Genomic DNA, 18,345 nt, shown 5'->3' with positions numbered 1-18,345 from the left:
GCAGTATAACACCTGTTCTGCAGGAGCTACATATTTTGCCAGTAGGCTTCTTTTTCAAAGTTCAAGTGAATGCTTATAAAAACCTCTTATAACTTGGGGCCTTGCTACCTTCAGGACTGTGTTCTTCATGTAGAATCTGCCTAATCTATGTGTTCTAAGGGAAAGGATTCTTTGGCTACCTGCCTAAAAACAATCAGGTGGTCTGGGATCTAGAGATTAAGCTCCTCAGCCCCCTCTGGAACAGCTTCCCCTGAGTTTGGTAGTGCCCCTACCTTGATGTTTCAGAAGATGATGAAAATAGTTTTTATTAAGAAGGCATCTAAATTTGTTTGATGCAGCTGTGCCTTTATTTATAGTTTTTAGATGTTCTGTTTTTTGAATGGATTTTTTATTTTATTAATGTTTTATCTGTGGTAAACCACCTTGAATCAGAAGAGTATGCAACATAGAAATTTTGGTAATTAGATAGCTCATTTGTTCACTGGAACTTACCTTTTCAGTTGACATAGGATTGTATCCTAGCTAATGTTTTCATTCTTAATATACTTAGTTACACAATAAGTAAATGCTACCATTACTTCATGTAAATGAGAGAATTTCTTAAATTGATTTAAAAAATAAGAATTGTAATAAAATTAATACAAATCTCAGAAATAGTTTTCCCTAGCAATATTTTTAAAATAAAGATTCATGATCTCTCCCTCTCTCTCTCTCTCTCTCCCCCTCTCTCTCTCTTTCTCATTGGAAGGAAGAGTATGAAGATATGACTTCTTTCCTGATATGTTGTTCACAACTTAGGACACAACTAGAAAATGCACTTCGTGAAGAAAAGCAAGTACGTACTCTAATGTTTATAATATAAATGTAAGATTTTATTTACTTTTAAATGTGATGCTTTGCTATGCTTGAAAAATTTCTGCTATAGTGTATATAATCATAACTACCAATTTTTCTGGCTGGAAATTTAGAATAGGTGTGGAAAGATGCTTCTCTGCCTATAAAGGCATAGCTGCCTAGAGATCCAGTTATATCAATGATAATTTCACTGCCAGAAAACTACCATCCGTGGTATTTTCGCTAGCTGTAAGCTCCAAAATGAGCAAGCTTCTGTAATCTGGTAAGGACATAGTTAATTCTCCCACCCTCTGATTGCAAAGAGGAAACTCCAAAAATACAAAGATCAACCTGGCTAAAAAGTCTAGTAAGAGAAAATCCTTCTCCTGCTCAAGCTAACATGAGGAGGCATTATTATTCTGCTTTGCTCTCCTCATTCAATTGGGTAGTTTGCCTGCTCTAATATGCATGCGTATCAGGGTTACGCAGACCTTTAGGCTTTCAATGTTTGGTTTTTTGTTTAATAAAATCCCTAGGCCACCAATGCTTTTAATCTGTTTGCCATATTCTTTGGCTGCTGTAGGAGCTTGGCAATATGCTAAATAATTTTTATTTTAAATTCAGCTGCTCGAGGGTAGATTTTTCAATGTGTAATGTAAAATATGTATGGTTCATTATAGAAATGTCATGGAATATCCAGATAATACTGTATGGTCATTGCTTAGTCTTTCGGTGAAGTTTATCTTCCTTTCACTTAGGCTTTAAACACACACATTTTTTAAATACAGTAATTTCAGAATTATCCAGTATTTCAATATCCCACTATTGAAGTTATAAAATTAGTTCTGTGCTAGTTATCTATCACTCTGTTCACATTTTGCTCTGGAAATTTAATAAACTGATTTATTTGGTAGTAAATAAGTGAGCAATCTACTTATATGCAAGCTGTGATTTTTTGGAAGGATTTTGCTCCACATAGTAAGCAAATACATTTTGTATGTTCCTCTGTGGGGGAAAAAAGGCATAGGTTTTAATTTAATTGTCAATTTGTATTAATGAAAGTGATTTCGTTTAGTATTTTGGGGGGGGGGAATTATTCCCTTTCTTCCTTCAATCTCCTTATGCACACAAAATCTTCTCCAATGGGTCACTTTCGAAATTGTAGGAACATATGGCTATTCTGAGAAGAATTACCTAGAACAAGCTGAAGCATTTTATTTTTAAATGAAAGAAAAAGCTAACAGTCTGGGCACTTCATCCATCTTTAAAAAGTAAATTGGATGTTTAATAAAGATTAAACTGATGCTAGCAGTACTTCATTCCTGCTAGAAATCATCCTGCCATGGAGCTATTGGGAGTTAAACATCTATATTCACTCTGAACAAAATCTGTGACATAAATTTTTTATATTTGTAATCATCATTCAACCACTGTTACGGATATTTTGATGCTGCCAGTTGTGAAAAAACAGAACTGAAACAAGTTGCATAGAACACAAGCAATGAAAAACAAAAAACAAAGTAATGCAAAAGATTATACCTATCTAGGTATAGTTTTCCTTTAAATTGAGATACAAGTGGTATTAAGAGTAAACTTTTTCAATTATAAAAAATATAGCAGTTTAATACTAATTTTCAAAGAAAATCATCCTCGGAAAAACTGAAGTGAAAACAAATATTTAAATTGTTATAAATAAAATTGGTGTTGAATTATATTTTTTCTTTCTTAGATATTAGAGTCATTGCTTAAGGTAAGAAGCTTTCCATTTGGATCTTTAAAAATATGTTTTATTTTGTAAAAAATGTAATCTGTTAATGTCTAATTTTATTTATTTTTTTCCTCAAGTGGTTTGAAAAGGAGGTCCATGAGATGGAAGAGGTAAACCTAGAATCTTGGTTCATAAGGATTAATAGAAAATATTTAGAAATATGTGGTAACCATATGAATTGTTTCTGTATATAATCTGTTTGAGAGCCAGTTTGGTCTAATAGTTAAGGCTCCAGGCTAGAAACCAGGAGACTGTGAGTTCTAGTCCCGCCTTAGGCATAAAAGCCAACTGGGTGACTTTGGGCCAGTCACTCTCTCTCAGCCCACCACGTCAAACTTGGGTGACAAGCCGGTCAGTCAATTCTTCTTGCATCTAATGGATCAATGTTCAATTGATCCGAAAAAAACAGAAGGATACAATAAAAGGCCTAGATTTTATTACTTGAGCAGGCACAGCAGAAATTTGGGATTAATCTTATTCATGCAATTAAAAGTGTTTCTGTAATTGCTAATATTTGAAAAGTTCTAGAAACAAAACAAGAGAAGATCTTTTAATTATTTTCATTGGTAATCTTTTGCAATTATTTTCTCTTTGATATTGGCCTACATCATAAATAAGCTTTTGTAAACCAAAGGGATCCTTTTATTCAAATAGGTCCCTTTTGATTCAGTTTAAGATTCTCCTTGCAGAAGCAGGGAGACAAATTCTGCAAATTCTCCCTCTTCATGCAGGCTTCCCCTCCTCATTCCACTGAATTTCCTAATGTAATAGTTGCAAGGGTCTTCAAGGGAAAATGGAAATCACGAAACTAGTCTAGCTCACTGGTGGAGTTATCTATAGGCATGATTTCTTCAGTCTGAAACAAATTTAGAATTTCAACCATTATCTATTTATCTATCTATTATCCTGGAAATAGGGAGAGATAGCATTTTCTTTGTAGGAAAGTGCTTTAAGGACTCTTTTCTTTGATTTTGTCCCATTGGAGTCCCACAGCCTATGGACAGAGGGTTTCCATGGCATCCCTGGACCTCCCTGGGGTGGAAAGATCTCATCATACTGATGATACCACACCTCAGACCAATCTATGACCTCTACTAGTAGTTTCATGTAAACTTTAGAATTGAGAGGAATGAATCCCTTAGGACTCCACAAGTAAGCTTCCACTAGGCTGATCTGTCTCCCACCCTCATCTTGCTCTCTTAGGGAGGAGCAGAACCACTGCAGAACAGGGCCTCCAACCCTTGTAGGTAGTCCAGAAGGATACCATGGTTGATAATATCAAATGCCACTGAGAAGTCAAGTAGGGCCAGGAAGGATACACTCCCCCCACTCCAGTTCTCAACAAAGATAATCCACCAGAGTCTCTTTAAAAGAACCCAGTACAGTCTCCTCTCTCAAGGAGACATAAATCACTTCCTGGTTCCAGTTATTCATATCACCGTAGCCCTTGAAGGAGCCTGGAGGGGCATGGATTTAAGTCACAGGTGGTGGAGCCCATGTGACAGAGAATCCTGTCCACATTGTCAGAATCCACAGGCTGAAATGAATCCTAGAGCAAATGTTGCCCCAGTTACTATATCAGATTCTACCCATAGAGTCAAGACTCAGGTGAACTTGAGCAACTTTATTAGCAAAATGTTCTGTAAACACATGACAGTGGGTTTCTTAGAGATACTCTTCCCCATCCCTCCCTAACAGAGCTGACTACTTTAAATAGCACCATTGAACAACAAGCTATTGATGCAGTAAAATGCAGTAATATTCCCCCTTTGCTGCATTTATTGTTATGGTGTCAGCTCAGATGTGGGCACTTACTCATGATCAGTCAAGTTCACTTCTTGCCTTCCTCTACTAGTGTTTCAGACATCTACTGTTTGATCTTCTGGAACTCTCCAATAAATCAAATAGCACCCCAGGATTGGCAAACAGGGAGAGGCTACCTCTGGGCAATCATGTCAAGTGCTCTGGTGTCCTCTTGATCAAGATATCAATCAAGAGTTTGATTGCTCTGCCAGATTGCTGGAGAAATCCCCAAGTGCTCATTGGAGTCCATCAGTTTCTATCAGGTGTTTGAGCAGAACATATTAATTGGTCCTTTCACATTGCAGAAATTCCAAGTGGGAGAGCTGTGGAACAGAAATCAATGTGACCATGGCAAAGAATGTAGAATAATGCCATCTTCAAATCATCCATTAACTGCTTTTAGTCAATGACAAGATCTAATACGTCTGCCTATGTGGACCCATGATTACCAAGGGCAAAATGAAATTGTGAACCTTACCAGACCCCATCCTTGAAACATAGGGGTTGAAATCCCCCAACAATAGTACTTGATATTCCAACATCAATTCAGTGATGAGGTCAGGAAGGGATCCCTAATCTGTCCCTGCCGTCCAGCATGAGACTCAGGTATTCACACCTGACTACCCTGGGTTTATAGGCAAAGTTATCACCACTCCCCCTTCCCAACCTTGGCTGCTGCAGGACCTTAGACCCAGGAAGCCAAATTTCTGAGAGGATCACATTCCTGCCCTCACCCAGCTAGATTTCAAGAATATGTCAGGTTCATCTATTCATCTACTACTAGATTGTGGATCATTATGGTTTTATTACAGACAGATCTAATGTTTACTGCCAGTAGATTGAGACCAAGATCTCTAGGGATCTGGCCTCTTCTTTTAGGGCTTCCTGAAAATGGCAACCTCCAAAAGTGGGATCAGCAACAAATTGCTGATATTTCTTTTCTTTCAAATCCACTGCCCTTGTCCCCTGATTCATGCCCCCAAAACACTTCTTAGTACCTGGCTGAATTCACTGAAACCCTCAAAGGACTACACTTATTTCAACAATACTTCCCATAGCACTGGACCCTCAGTCAGCCAAATTCCACTCTTGCTAAATCAGTAAACTTATTAAGTCTACTTTAACTAGTGCATTAGGCCTTCCTTCATTCCTACACTTAAACCACACATTCCCAGACACCTTCTAATAATGCCCTTCCCCATCATATATTTATGTGCCTCTTCATTATTCCAGTCTCTCACTAATAGTCCTATAAAAAATCCTTCTACTTCTTCCACCTGTCCCCTCTCATTGCTCCTGTTTCTCACTGAGGGGGAGAATACAGCAGTTGTGCCTGGCTGCAACTATAATGGCCAAAGAGATGGACAAAGATACCTGTTCATATACGGGTAGGAATCTCTCCATGACTCTTCCAGATACATCCCAGGGAAAATACACTACGTGGCTTGGAGCAACCAAAGCTGCTGTGTGCTGCTCCAGGTCACCAGCAGGGGATCCCTAGACTGACAACCTGGCTTCTTACATTTGGCCTGACTTACCACCACTCTACTGATGGTACATCATCCAATTGCAGTGGCAAGGGATGCTATGGTGGTCTCCATCCCACCTCTTTCTCATTGCCTGTTACAGTAGAAAACAACCATATCCCACGAGAGTAAGTTCTCTGTTTTCCATCCAGCTTGGCATATCCTGGTTCTCAATTGAGGCCATTCCAAAATAAAATCTTTCCATTTCACTTGCATCTCAGTTTCTTTCTCATTACCAGTAAAGTGTATTTTCTAATTGATTTTAAGAAATGGTGGATTGGTTATGTTTAAGAGATTGGTGGGTTGGTTTATTCAAGAAATATATTAGTTTTCCTTTCAGATAAATGCAATGTTTTAAATATTTATTATTATTATACATAATTAAAAGTATAAAATTTTGTTTTCACACTATAAGTTTTACAACAGCTTAATATAGACAGTTCTAGTATAATGATATACAAGGTACATTATTTGAAGCAGTGAATTTTGTGCTCCTTTCAAGCTATTTGAGAAAATCTCTGTTAATATGTAACAGATTATGTTAATACTTTGTTATCTAACTATATTTCAGATAGGTGAGGAGAAAATTCTCCCAGACTGGGAAATTCCTCTAGCAGATAAAAGCATAACAAATAATATTAATCAATTACTGAATCGCATTCAAAGACTTGAAGAACTAAAAGGCCGTGTTCAAGAACTACCCAAACTTATTCAGCTTTCCACACCTAAACAGTAAGAATATTGTGAAACAGAGTTATGTTTAAGAAATTATGGTAACAGTAACATCTGTAAAATATGTTTATTATATAGAAAATATAGTATTTTGTTTACTTGATGATGTAATCCAGAGATTCTTATGCACTGTCATAGTGTATCCCCTTCAGGGTTTAATTATTTAACTTTAAGTCCTATGGCTCTATTTCAGTTCTCTCTAATAAATAAATGCATAATATATATTGTTTTGTTCATTATTTCTCTGACTTCTGCAAATACAGGTAGTCCTCGCTTAACAACCATTTGTTTAACAATGATTTGAAGTTACGATGGCCTTGGAAAAAGTGGTTTACAATCTGTACTTGGACTTACAATGGTCATTAAGTGAATCCTGCTGTTGTTAAGTGAATCATGGTGGTTAAGCAAATTCCAGCAAAAAAAAACTCCATTGGGGAAGTTGAAGTTGCTTAACAACCATGTGATTTGCTTATTGACTGCTGTGATTCACTTAATGACGATTGTAAAAATGGTAATAAAATTGGGTCCGGTCACATGGTGACTTGCTTAACAACCGCTCCGTTTAACTATCAATTTTCTGGTCCCTATTGTCATTAAGCAAGGACTACCTGTAATAGGGAAGTTAAAGGGAAACACTGTTCCCTGGAAGAATTATAAAACCAATGATGTCATAGTTTACAGTTCTTTTATTAGAAGTTGCTGAGGATATATGTAGAAGAACAAGTGATAGTAGTCATACATTCCCTATAGTACATACAGTAAGTAATTCAAAAATGATTTATAAAGCAACACATATTTTTCCAGAATTGGAAACGATTTGTATAGCAACAATGTAATGATTAATAATTTCAAATGTATTCTCAGCTTATTTCTAGAAACACCATTAGTATACAATGATATAGAGTGATTCTACCATGATTAGTTATATACTGCCTGCACATGGGAGCACCCAGCTCATGCAGGATGCCACAGGGCATGTATGTCACATTACAGTTTCCCCCAAGATACAAAACATGCAGAGCACTAGTCAGTAGCCATTGTCACAGTCAAGATAGCCCTCTGATATTTTCTATTAAAATAATCACAAATATTCAGATGTTTCCTCCCCTGCTTGTCCTTTCTCCTACAATTGTCCTCTCAAATCCTTTCTCCTGCAAGCTGCACGACATCTATATGGCAATACTATGATAGGATGAATATTTTCCCCTCTGTCTATACTCCTGTCCCCATTCCCACAGATAATCAGTTATATCAATATGACTGGTCCATGCTAAACAGTGTTTTCTGCATAGGCTTATGTCCCTGCAAACCACTTATATAAGCTTTCACTATGGCAGTGCAGGGGCAACAACTTACACTACTGCTCTTAGTCAGTGGTTGTCAGCCCTTTGAGATAGTCCAGGCAAGAAGCACATGTCGTGCAGAGTGATAATCACAAACACTCCTGTTTGTGCAGAGCGCAGCAGAAACTCCAGGAAAATATTAGCCATGAAAGCAAACACAATGCAATGTCCATTTCTTGTTTCCCAAAGAAATCCAGTCAAAAAATATATACTAACTGGTGTTTATTGATAAAAATGCAAAATTCTATAAAATGCAAATATCATACAAAATACAAAGAAAAACACATCTTCTCATTATATTGTAGCATCCAAGACTTATTAGCAACACAAGCTTAACAAAATCTCTAGCTACAAACTCTTAGAGAAGAGGTACACTACTTGGTACTTTGTTACAACTATGTAGCCCATAAAACCTACATAGTGGCTAACACTAAAACAACTAACAACTACTCTGAGAGGCTGAACATTTTCCTCCCCTTGTATTATAGCTCTATGCCACCCCCACTGGGTAACTAGCATACACACGCCAATAGGTGGCAGTAAATAGCACAATACACAACACAATAACAAGTGTTTTTCACATGATCTCTATAGCCAAAATATTATTTGTTATTGTTGTAAAGATAACGGGATGAATCCTTTCCCATGAAAAAGAAAATCCTGACAGCACAAACCATGAGCACTAGCACTACCTTTATTGTAAGGTTATAGTTATAGAATCTTGCAAATCTAAAAGCACTTCTCCCCTCCTTTATTTTTACTTTCAAGAGAACTAGGGAGGGTCCCTTCTGAAATGCTCCCCTGCCCCTTTTCCTTCTGTGGGCTGAGATACTTTTTGCATGACAATTGTCTAGGTTGCGCCTCTTCTTCCTGTCTACCAAGGTCATTGCCACATGCTATTATAATGGTTCTTAAACTGGGGGTAATTTCGGCATATCCTGGGGGTAATGAAGCAATATGTAATTGCTTGTTTGTGAGTTGAGGATCTAGTTTGGCACTGCTGATGCTGGGACATTTGTGTAAAACAACAAAGTGGGTTTTTTGTTGTTATTGTTGTGGTAATGACATTATTTGAGACTGGGAAAGGGGGTAATTGGGTCAAACAGTTTAAGAATCACTGATTCTAGCATTTATAATACCATCACTTTAAGGGGTATTACGACAAACTGGATATAAGCATTTCTAGTCCCTTAAGTTTGAGGGATTTAACAATTTGTATTCTATGACTATAAAACATAGAAGAAATGTAATATACAACATATATAGGTCTGCTGATTAATTACAATCTACTCAACCCTCATGATAACATGCTCTTGGTTTCCTTGAACTTAAAAACTTATTTATTTATTTATTTATTTATCAAACTTATCCCTGCCCATCTCCCCACAATGGGGGACTCTGGGCAGCTTACAACAGATTAAAACAATAAATAAATACATAAAATTTATAAAAAAACACATTTACACAGAGTAAAAAGAAGAGGAAAAATCCAGGAGGCTGATGGAAGCAACACCAGGCCTCTGGGGGCTGGCCAACCCCATATCTGATGACCTCCCTCTCCATCCCAGGCCAGATGGCAGAGCCCTACGAAAGTCCCTCCAAAAGGCCAGGAGTGAGGGGGCCTGTCTCACCACCGGGGGCAAGATGTTCCAAAGGGCAGGGGCTACAGCAGAGAAGGTCTGCCTTTTGGACCCGCTAGTCGGAGTTCTTTTGCCGAGAGGGTCTGGAGCATGCCCTCTCTGTGTGATCGGGTGGGTCGGGTTGAAATCGTGGGGGAGAGGCGGTCCCTCAGGTGGCCTGGCCCCATGCCATGTAGGGCTTTAAAAGGTGATAACGAACATTTTGAATTGGATCCGGAAGCAAACCGGTTCCCAATGCAGCTCACAGAGCAATGGTGTTATATGGGTCCTTCGGACCACAAAAATAGCTCGCGTGGCTGCATTCTGGACCAGCTGAAGCTTCTGGATACTTTTCAAGAGTAGCCCCATGTAAAGCGCATTGCAGTAGTCTATCTGGGAGATAACAAGGGCATGAGTGGCCGTTTGGAGGGCATCCCAATCCAGGAAAGGGTGTAACTGGCGCATAACCCGGAGGTGTGCAAAAGCCCTCCTGGCCGTGGCTGCCACCTGCTCTTTGAGCAGGAGCCGTGAGTCCAGGAGGACCCCCAAATTATGCACTGGGTCTGTCTGGGGCAGTGCTACTCCATCTAGCACCAATGATGACAATGTCTCAGATACAGAGGAGCCATTAACCCACAGCCACTCCGTCTTACCAGGGTTCAGCTGGAACCTGTTGTTCCCCATCCAGACCCTCACAGCCTCCAGGCACCACGAGAGGGTGGTCACCGCATCACTTACCTCACCAGGGATGGAGATATGTAATTGAGTATCATCAGCATACTGATTTATATACCCCTAAGGGTAATTACATTTTTTTCTCCTACCATTTTATGCTCCCAGCAGCTCAGAGAATTAAGTTACTCTGAAAACTAATAATAATAATAATTTATTAAACTTAATACAATCAACAAAACAGAAAAGATAAAGATAAAAAATGTCAAGTGTGATGAGGCAAGGGGTCTCACTGTCCCTCACCAAAGCTTGGGTGAAGAGCTGGTTCTTTATGGCTCTTCTAAACAAGTGGGGGACCATCTAGATGTTGAGGGAAAATTCATTCCAGAGGGCAGGCGTTGCTACAGAGAAGAACTAATGACTGATCTGTCAGTTATCCAGTGAGCTTCCAATTCTGAAGTGAGGGTTTCAGATTAGATTTTTCTTCTTCTACTGCAGCTCTCTAGTCATCTTCACGTTGACTCACAGTTTGGGATTTAATACTGCTTTCACTATTCTCAGCATTATATTTTGTGACATAATAATTTTTGAAAATGACATCAGAAATTCTTTATTTTTTAAGAAATATAACAACATGAAAAATAACATGAGTCAGCAACAGGAATTACCAAAAATATGTTTAAGTAATTTAAACAATATTTTGGCTTTTTTGTTATTTGGTGTTTATTCTTAGAGCAGTGAAGATGAATACTGTCTTTCACATAAGATATAATATTCAAATTATCATAGTCCATTATATTAACTAAGACATTGTATTAACTAAAATAGGATTTTGTTCTTTTAATATAAACTAATCATGATATGGTAGAATCATTTTTAGAACTTTGCCTGAATTGACATTGAATTTGTAGATCTAGATTCAATATTACTAATACTGTACATTTTGACAGGGAAAAGAAAAAAGCAGTAAGCCCAACACCTCCCACTCAAAAAGATCCAAAAAATATAATTGAAGGTAAGGATTCTGATTTACCATGGACTCCAGTACATTAGAAAATAATTTTTGTTAGAAGGAAAGTAAGTTTGGGAAATGTAGACAAAAATGAAACTACTGGGTAGTAAAGCTAGGATGGGTCAAAAGCACAATTGACTGAGTAGAAGCTTGGAAATTAATGGGTAATTTGTAAGAAAATAGGTTTATTCTTATGTAATTGAACATTATGGTTCCCTAATAAAACTATTTATCATTTGGTTTCATAATTACATTATATTGTATAATTTATATATATATTTCTTATAAGACCATTCATACTTCAAGAATTGAAGTAATGGTCTTAAAGAAACAATATTTCATAGAGGCTTGGTATAGAAGAAATGGAATTTGGGACAAATGTTATGCATGAACTAGGACTGCTGCCTTCCTTCAGCAGGGCTCTGCAGTTACAGCATCACTTATATAAATGTAGCATATGCATCTTTCCCATTGCATCTGCAGTACTGTGCAAAAGTTTTAGGCAGGTGTGAAAAAATGCTGTAAAGTAAGAATGCTTTCAAAAATATATATTGTAATTGTTTATGTTTATCAATTTACAAAATGCAAAGTGAGCTAACAGAAGAGAAATCCAAATCGAATCAATATTTGGTGTGACCACCCTTTGCCTTCAAAACAGCATCAATTCTTCTAGGTACACTTGCACACAGTTTTTGAAGGAACTCGGCATGTAGGTTGTTCCAAACATCCTGGAGAACTAACCACAGATCTCCTGTGGATGTAGGCTGCCTCAAATCCTTCTGTCTCTTCATGTAATCCCAGAAAGACCCGATGATGTTGAGATCAGGGCTCTGTGGGGGCCAAACCGTCACTTCCAGGACTCCTTGTTCTTCTTTATGCTGAAGATAGTTCTTAATGACATTGGCTGTATGTTTGGGATTGTTGTCCTGCTGCAGAATAAATTTGGGGCCAATCACACGCCTCCCTGATGGTATGGCATGATGGATAAGTATCTGCCTGTATTTCTCAGCATTGAGGACACCATCGATCCTGACCAAATCTCCAACTCCATTTGCAGAAATACAGCCCCAGGCTTGCAAGAAACCTCCACCATGCTTCACTGTTGCCTGTGGACACTCATTATTGTACCGCTCTCCAGCCCTTTGGTGAACAAACTGCCTCCTGCTACAGCCAAATACAGTGGTACCTCTAGTTATGAACGCCCCTCCTTACGAATTTTTCGAGATACGACCAGCTCCGGCCCCAAAAATTTACCTCGACATGTGAACTCCGCCTCGAGCTACGAACCGGATCCGCGGCCATTTGCCCTGCTGCCACGTGGTCGCGGCTTCCTGTGGGCGAGATTGCGGTAGCAAGGAGACGTTCAGTGAGGTTTGTGGTATGTTTTGTAGCGTTTGGAAGGTGTTTGGTGTGCTTGTCAGCATGGCTCCAAAGAAAATGCAGAGCAGGCGTGGCAAGAATAAGGCTTTGAAGAAAAAAGTGACGATCCAACTGAAGAAGGACATTATAGAAAAGCACGATCGTGGTATTCGTGTGACTGATCTGGCCTCGGAGTACAAGATGGCGAAGTCGACCATCTCGACTATTTTGAAGAATAAAGATGCCATCAGAGGAGCTGATGTGGCAAAAGGAGTAACGATCTTAACGAGGAAGAGGACACAAGTGCTGGAAGAGGTGGAAAAGCTGTTGTTAGTGTGGCTGAATGAGAAACAGCTGGCAGGTGATAGCGTGAGTGAAGCTATCATCTGTGAAAAAGCCAGGAAACTGCACAGTGATTTACTGCGGACAAACCCCTCTACCAGCGCAGAAAGTGAGGAATTTAAAGCCAGCAGAGGCTGGTTTGAGAAATTCCGCAAGAGAAGTGGCATCCACAGTGTGGCAAGACATGGTGAGGCTTCCAGTTCTGACAAGGCTGCTACAGAAGCCTACAAGAAAGAATTTGAGGACTTCATGAAGGCGGAAGGATACGTCGCTCAGCAAGTGTTCAACTGCGACAAGACAGGGGTCTTCTGGAAGAAGATGCCAAACAGAACCTACATCACGCAGGAGGAAAAGGCACTGCCAGGGCACAAGCCCATGAAGGACAGATTGACCCTTTTGCTGTGTGCGAACGCAAGCGGCGACCTGAAGATTAAGCCGCTACTCGTGTACCATTCCCAGACCCCTCGTGTGTTCAGGGAACACAATGTGAACAAGGCCAGACTGCCTGTCATGTGGAGGGCCAATGCGAGAGTGTGGGTCACAAGGCAGTCATTCATGGAATGGCTGCACGAGGTGTTCGCACCCAGCATTAAAAAATATCTTTCTGACAACCAGCTGCCTGAAAGGTGCCTTCTTCTGATGGACAATGCCCCGGCACACCCTCCAGCCTTGGTGGATGATATGGACGTCGAATAAGACTTCATAAAGGTCAAGTTCCTCCCCCCCAACACGACACCTCTTCTGAAGCCCATGGACCAGCAAGTGATCTGCAACTTTAAGAAGCTCTACACAAAGGCGCTCTTCACAAGGTGTTTCAATGTCACTGAGGAAACATCCTTGACTCTGAAAGAGTTTTGGAAGAAACATTTCAATGTCCTCCACTGCATCAGCCTCATTAACAAAGCCTGGCAAGATGTCACCTGCCGGACCTTAAACTCAGCCTGGAGGAAACTGTGGCCAGAATGTGTCGCTGAACGTGACTTTGAAGGGTCTGATGCAGAGGTAGTGGAGGAGATTGTGTCCATGGGCAAGAGCATGGGTCTGGTTGTCGATGATGCAGACATAGAGGAGCTTGTTGAGGACCATAAGGAGGAGCTGACCACGGAAGAACTTGCTGAGCTCCAGAGTGAGCAACAGAAAGCGCTTGGCGAGGAGCATTCCACTGAGGAAGAGGAGGACGGGGAGGAGGTGAGCAGTGAAGTGATACAATCCATCATGGCGAAATGGAATGAGTGCCAGGATTTCCTTGAGAAGCACCACCCCAACAGAACTGTGACAACCAGAGCGTTGAACATGATGAACAACAACGTGCTCTCATTTCCGGAGGGTTATGCAGCGCAGGAAAAAACAACTTACTTTAGACAGGTTTTTCCCCAGAACTGAGCCTGCAGCTAAGAGGCAAAGAAGAGAGGAAACCCCTGAAGGAGATCTCCCCGATGTCCTTTTGGAGGGGGACTCTCCCTCCAAACAATAACTGCCTCCCCACCCCATTCTCCCTCTTCATACTGTGCTGTACTGTACTTTTTTTCATGTTTTTGTGGTTTAAAAATAAAATGCATATGTTTCAGAACTGTTTAACCGTATGTATTTACATTGAACCTTATGGGGGAAATTTGCCTTGACTTGCGACCAAATTCGGAGGGCGGATTAGCCGTATTTACATTGAACCTTATGGGGAAATTTGCCTCATGGTGCGACCAAATTCGGAGGGCGGAACGGATTAACCGTATTTACATTGAACCTTATGGGAAAATTTACCTCGACTTGCGACCAACTCGACTTGCGATCAGAGTCACGGAATGGATTAAGTTAGTAACTAGAGGTACAACTGTATGTTGAGCAGAGTGCAGCAATACTCCTGTTGTGCAGAGTGCAGCAATACTTCCAGGAAAGTTGCCCAAGAAAAATACACATCAGCATGAGAGATTTACAAAATGCAATGTCGATATCTTGTTCCCCAAAGAAATCCAGCCAGAAAATATATACTAACTGGTGTTTATTGATAAAAAATGCAAAACTCCATAAAATACAAGTTTCATACAAAATATAGGAAAAAACACGTCTTCTCATGTATTTTAGCATCCAAGACTTATCTACTTCACAAGCTTAACAAAGTCTCTAGCCAAAAACTCTCAGAAAAGAGGTACACTACTTGGTTATTAGTTACAACTACATAACCCATAAAAACTGACTACATGGTGGCTAAAACTCTACTGAGAGGCTGGGCATATAATCCTCCCATTATATTGCCAGTATGTACCTCCCCACTGGGTAACTAGCATACACACGCCAATAGGTGGCAGTAAATAGCAGTATACGTGCAAACACACAAATCACACGGTTTACTTAGCCATAACAATACTGTTTTGCAGATAACGAGATGAATCCTTCCCATGAGAAAATCCTAACAAAATATTTCAAATTTGGACTCATCAGAGCACCTGCTGCCATTTTTCTGCACCCCAGTTCCTATGTTTTCATGCATAGTTGAGTCACTTAGCCTTGTTTCCACATCGGAGGTATGGCTTTTTGGCCGCAATTCTTCCATGAAGACCACTTATGGCCAAACTTCTCCAGGCAGTAGATGGGTGTACCTGGGTCCCACTGGTTTCCACCAGTTCTGTGCTGATGGCACTGCTGGACATCTTCCAGTGTCAAAGGGAAGTAAGCATGATATGTCTTCCATCTGCTGCATTAAGTTTCCTTGGCCAACCACTGCGTCTACAGTCCTCGACATTGCCCGTTTCTTTGTGCTTCTTCAAAAGAGCTTGAACAGCACATCTTGAAACCCCAGTCTGCTTTGAAATTTTTGCCTGGGAGAGACCTTGCTGATGCAGTAGAACTACCTTGTTGGTGTGCTCAGTTTTGCCATGGTGTCTGACCTGTGCCATGAAACTGTCTTCCACAACCTCACCTTAGTAGCAGAGTTTGGCTATTCCTCACCCAGTTTTAAAGCTCCTACATAGCTGTTTCTGTTTCAGTTAATGACTGTGTTTCAACCTACATATGAAATTGATGATCATTAGCACCTGCTTGGTATAATTGGTTAATTATACACCTGACTTTAATCCTACAAGATCCCTGACTTTGTGCAAGTGTACAAAGTGTGCAAGTGTAAGAATTGATGCTGGTTTGAAGCTAAAGGATAGTCACACTAAAGATTGATTTGATTTAGATTTCTCTTCTGTTTGCTCACTTTGCATTTTGTAAATTGATAAACATAAACAATTACAATATATATTTTTGAAAGCATTCTTACTTTACAGCATTTTTTCACACCTGCCTAAAACTTTTGCCAAGTACTGTATATGTTGGAAAATGTTTTAGTTGTTAACTTTATTTCCCTTTAATACAAGCTTAGAGGCACAGAAGTTTTTGCAGAAAAGATGCCATCAATTGCTATTCCTAGGAATAGTCAGAACTGTTTGTTTTGGAGATAATCAAACCTACTTGAGGATGTAATCAGGATTATAGGAAAAAAGTCCTTTTTCTTTTTGTATTTTTTATGAATTAATTATATAGATCTGAGTAATGAAATATAGTTTACCTAAACAGTTATAAAATACTTTGTTTTAGAACTTGCTATGAAACATGCAACTGAGGATGTGATGAATATGGTACAGGTTTTCCAAGATGAAACAGGGCAACCACGTAAGTGCTTCAAAATATAAAATGTTGTTAAAACACGGAAAAGCATATAATTGGAAATGGAATCATAGAACTGTCTCAAATCAGTTCTTTCTAAATTAGGCGACAAGTTTAGCTAACATGACTTTTAACCATCATTATTCTTTATGATTTTCCAAAACATGGAAAATGCCAAATTAAGAAGGGCTAGCTTAGATTATCTTAGATCATCATGCTATAGTGGCTATTTTTAAATTCTAGGAATTTAACTTGGATTTAAATTAAAACTATGGAATTTAAAAAACTGACAGGATTGGGTTTTTAAAAATTTATCATTAATGATTCCCTACAGTAAAGTATACCAGACAGACTATAATAAATAAATATATGCTTTAAAAAAGCCGATGGGATAACTGGTAAAAACTGAATAGGAATAAGCATCTTAAGTACAGGATTAAGGAGGCTTTCTGAATATGGCATTGCTTGTTCATCAGTCAGCATAAGGTACTATTCCTTTTTCTCTGCATAACACAAAGAGTTGGTTCACACATAATGCTTAAGCCATGTGCAAACCAGACATTATGCCTTAGCATTATGTGCAAACTAGGCCACTCCAGTGGTTTAAATAAAATCCCAGTTTAGGATTGTGTGTAAATGTTGGAAAAAAGTTCCACATGCAGAGGGAAGCTGTAGAGAGCAGCATAGTAATGTAATAACATCACCAGTTGTATTATTTAGACAAATGGAACAAGGAAGAATCTAGTTGATCAAACATTATATATTACACTTGAGAAATGTTGGTGAGCTAGTGAAATGCCATATGACTGGAAGACAGCTAATGATCTTACCTTCAGAAAGGGAAAAAGTCCCTGAGAATTATAGACCAATCAGTCTGACATCAGTGCATGGAAAGATTCTAAAGCGGATCATAAAAAATGGATTTGTACGTACCTTGAAAATAATGCAGTAATTATATTTAATAATTGAATTAATATTAAAAAATGTAAATTAAAAATTAATAAAATTAATGATTTAATAAGAATAATATATAGTTAGCATAGATATTCAAAAATAAATCTTGCCCAACTAACGTTATCTCACTTTTTGAATAGATAATTTACTTCATAGATTGTGGGAATGCTTTAAATATCTTGACATTTGCGAAGCTGTTAGTTCAATACTCTTATCTAGGACATGACACTAATTGTGAGGGCTAGATGGCATGATAATTAAATATCCATGCTCAAAGATTGCTCATGAATGGTTCCTTATCAGATTGGGTTGAGTTATTGAATGGAATGCCAGCAAGTTCAGTCCTAAGTCTTCTAATCTTCAATATCCAAAATGGATACCCACGCAACTTTATCAAAAAGTGCCTGATCACTCAATCCACTACAGCACAACCAACATAAGGTATGAAGAGGGTAACACTACTATACATCAAAAACATCTCAGAAACAACCAACAGACTATTACAACCACACTGCATTACCGTAGCACACAAACCAAATAAAGCCCTCCAAAACATCTTAAGTAAACCAAAAGACCCAGTAGCCCAAGAAGAAAAAAACAGAGTCATCTACAACTTACAATTTAAGGACTGTAACAGCCACTATGTAGGACAGACAGGCAGAAAACTGGCAGAGCTCATCCATGAACACCAATTAGTAGTCAGAAGACATGATGAAAACTCCTTAATCTCACCACA

The 18,345-nt window shown here is 39.0% G+C and overlaps 1 protein-coding gene across 1 annotated transcript in view; it reads left to right on the top strand.

The window, feature by feature from the left end:
- The window catches only part of CCDC7 (coiled-coil domain containing 7), a 224,060-nt gene that overhangs the window by 11,756 nt on the left and 193,959 nt on the right, over positions 1–18,345 (top strand). Inside the window, exons 4-9 of the mRNA XM_088150109.1 lie at positions 749–835; positions 2,564–2,584; positions 2,680–2,712; positions 6,503–6,663; positions 11,248–11,312; positions 16,587–16,661. Coding sequence (XP_088006235.1) covers positions 749–835; positions 2,564–2,584; positions 2,680–2,712; positions 6,503–6,663; positions 11,248–11,312; positions 16,587–16,661 — 442 coding nt within the window. The remainder of the gene's footprint in view (positions 1–748; positions 836–2,563; positions 2,585–2,679; positions 2,713–6,502; positions 6,664–11,247; positions 11,313–16,586; positions 16,662–18,345) is intronic.

This window comes from Python bivittatus, unplaced genomic scaffold (assembly GCF_059951505.1).
Source record: "Python bivittatus isolate LINGU-HERP-01145 unplaced genomic scaffold, Pbiv_v1 ctg000610_np1212, whole genome shotgun sequence".
In the NCBI taxonomy this organism is placed as follows: domain Eukaryota; kingdom Metazoa; phylum Chordata; class Lepidosauria; order Squamata; family Pythonidae; genus Python; species Python bivittatus.
Note: the sequence above shows the minus strand (reverse complement) of the source record. Positions and strands in the feature narration are given on the sequence as shown.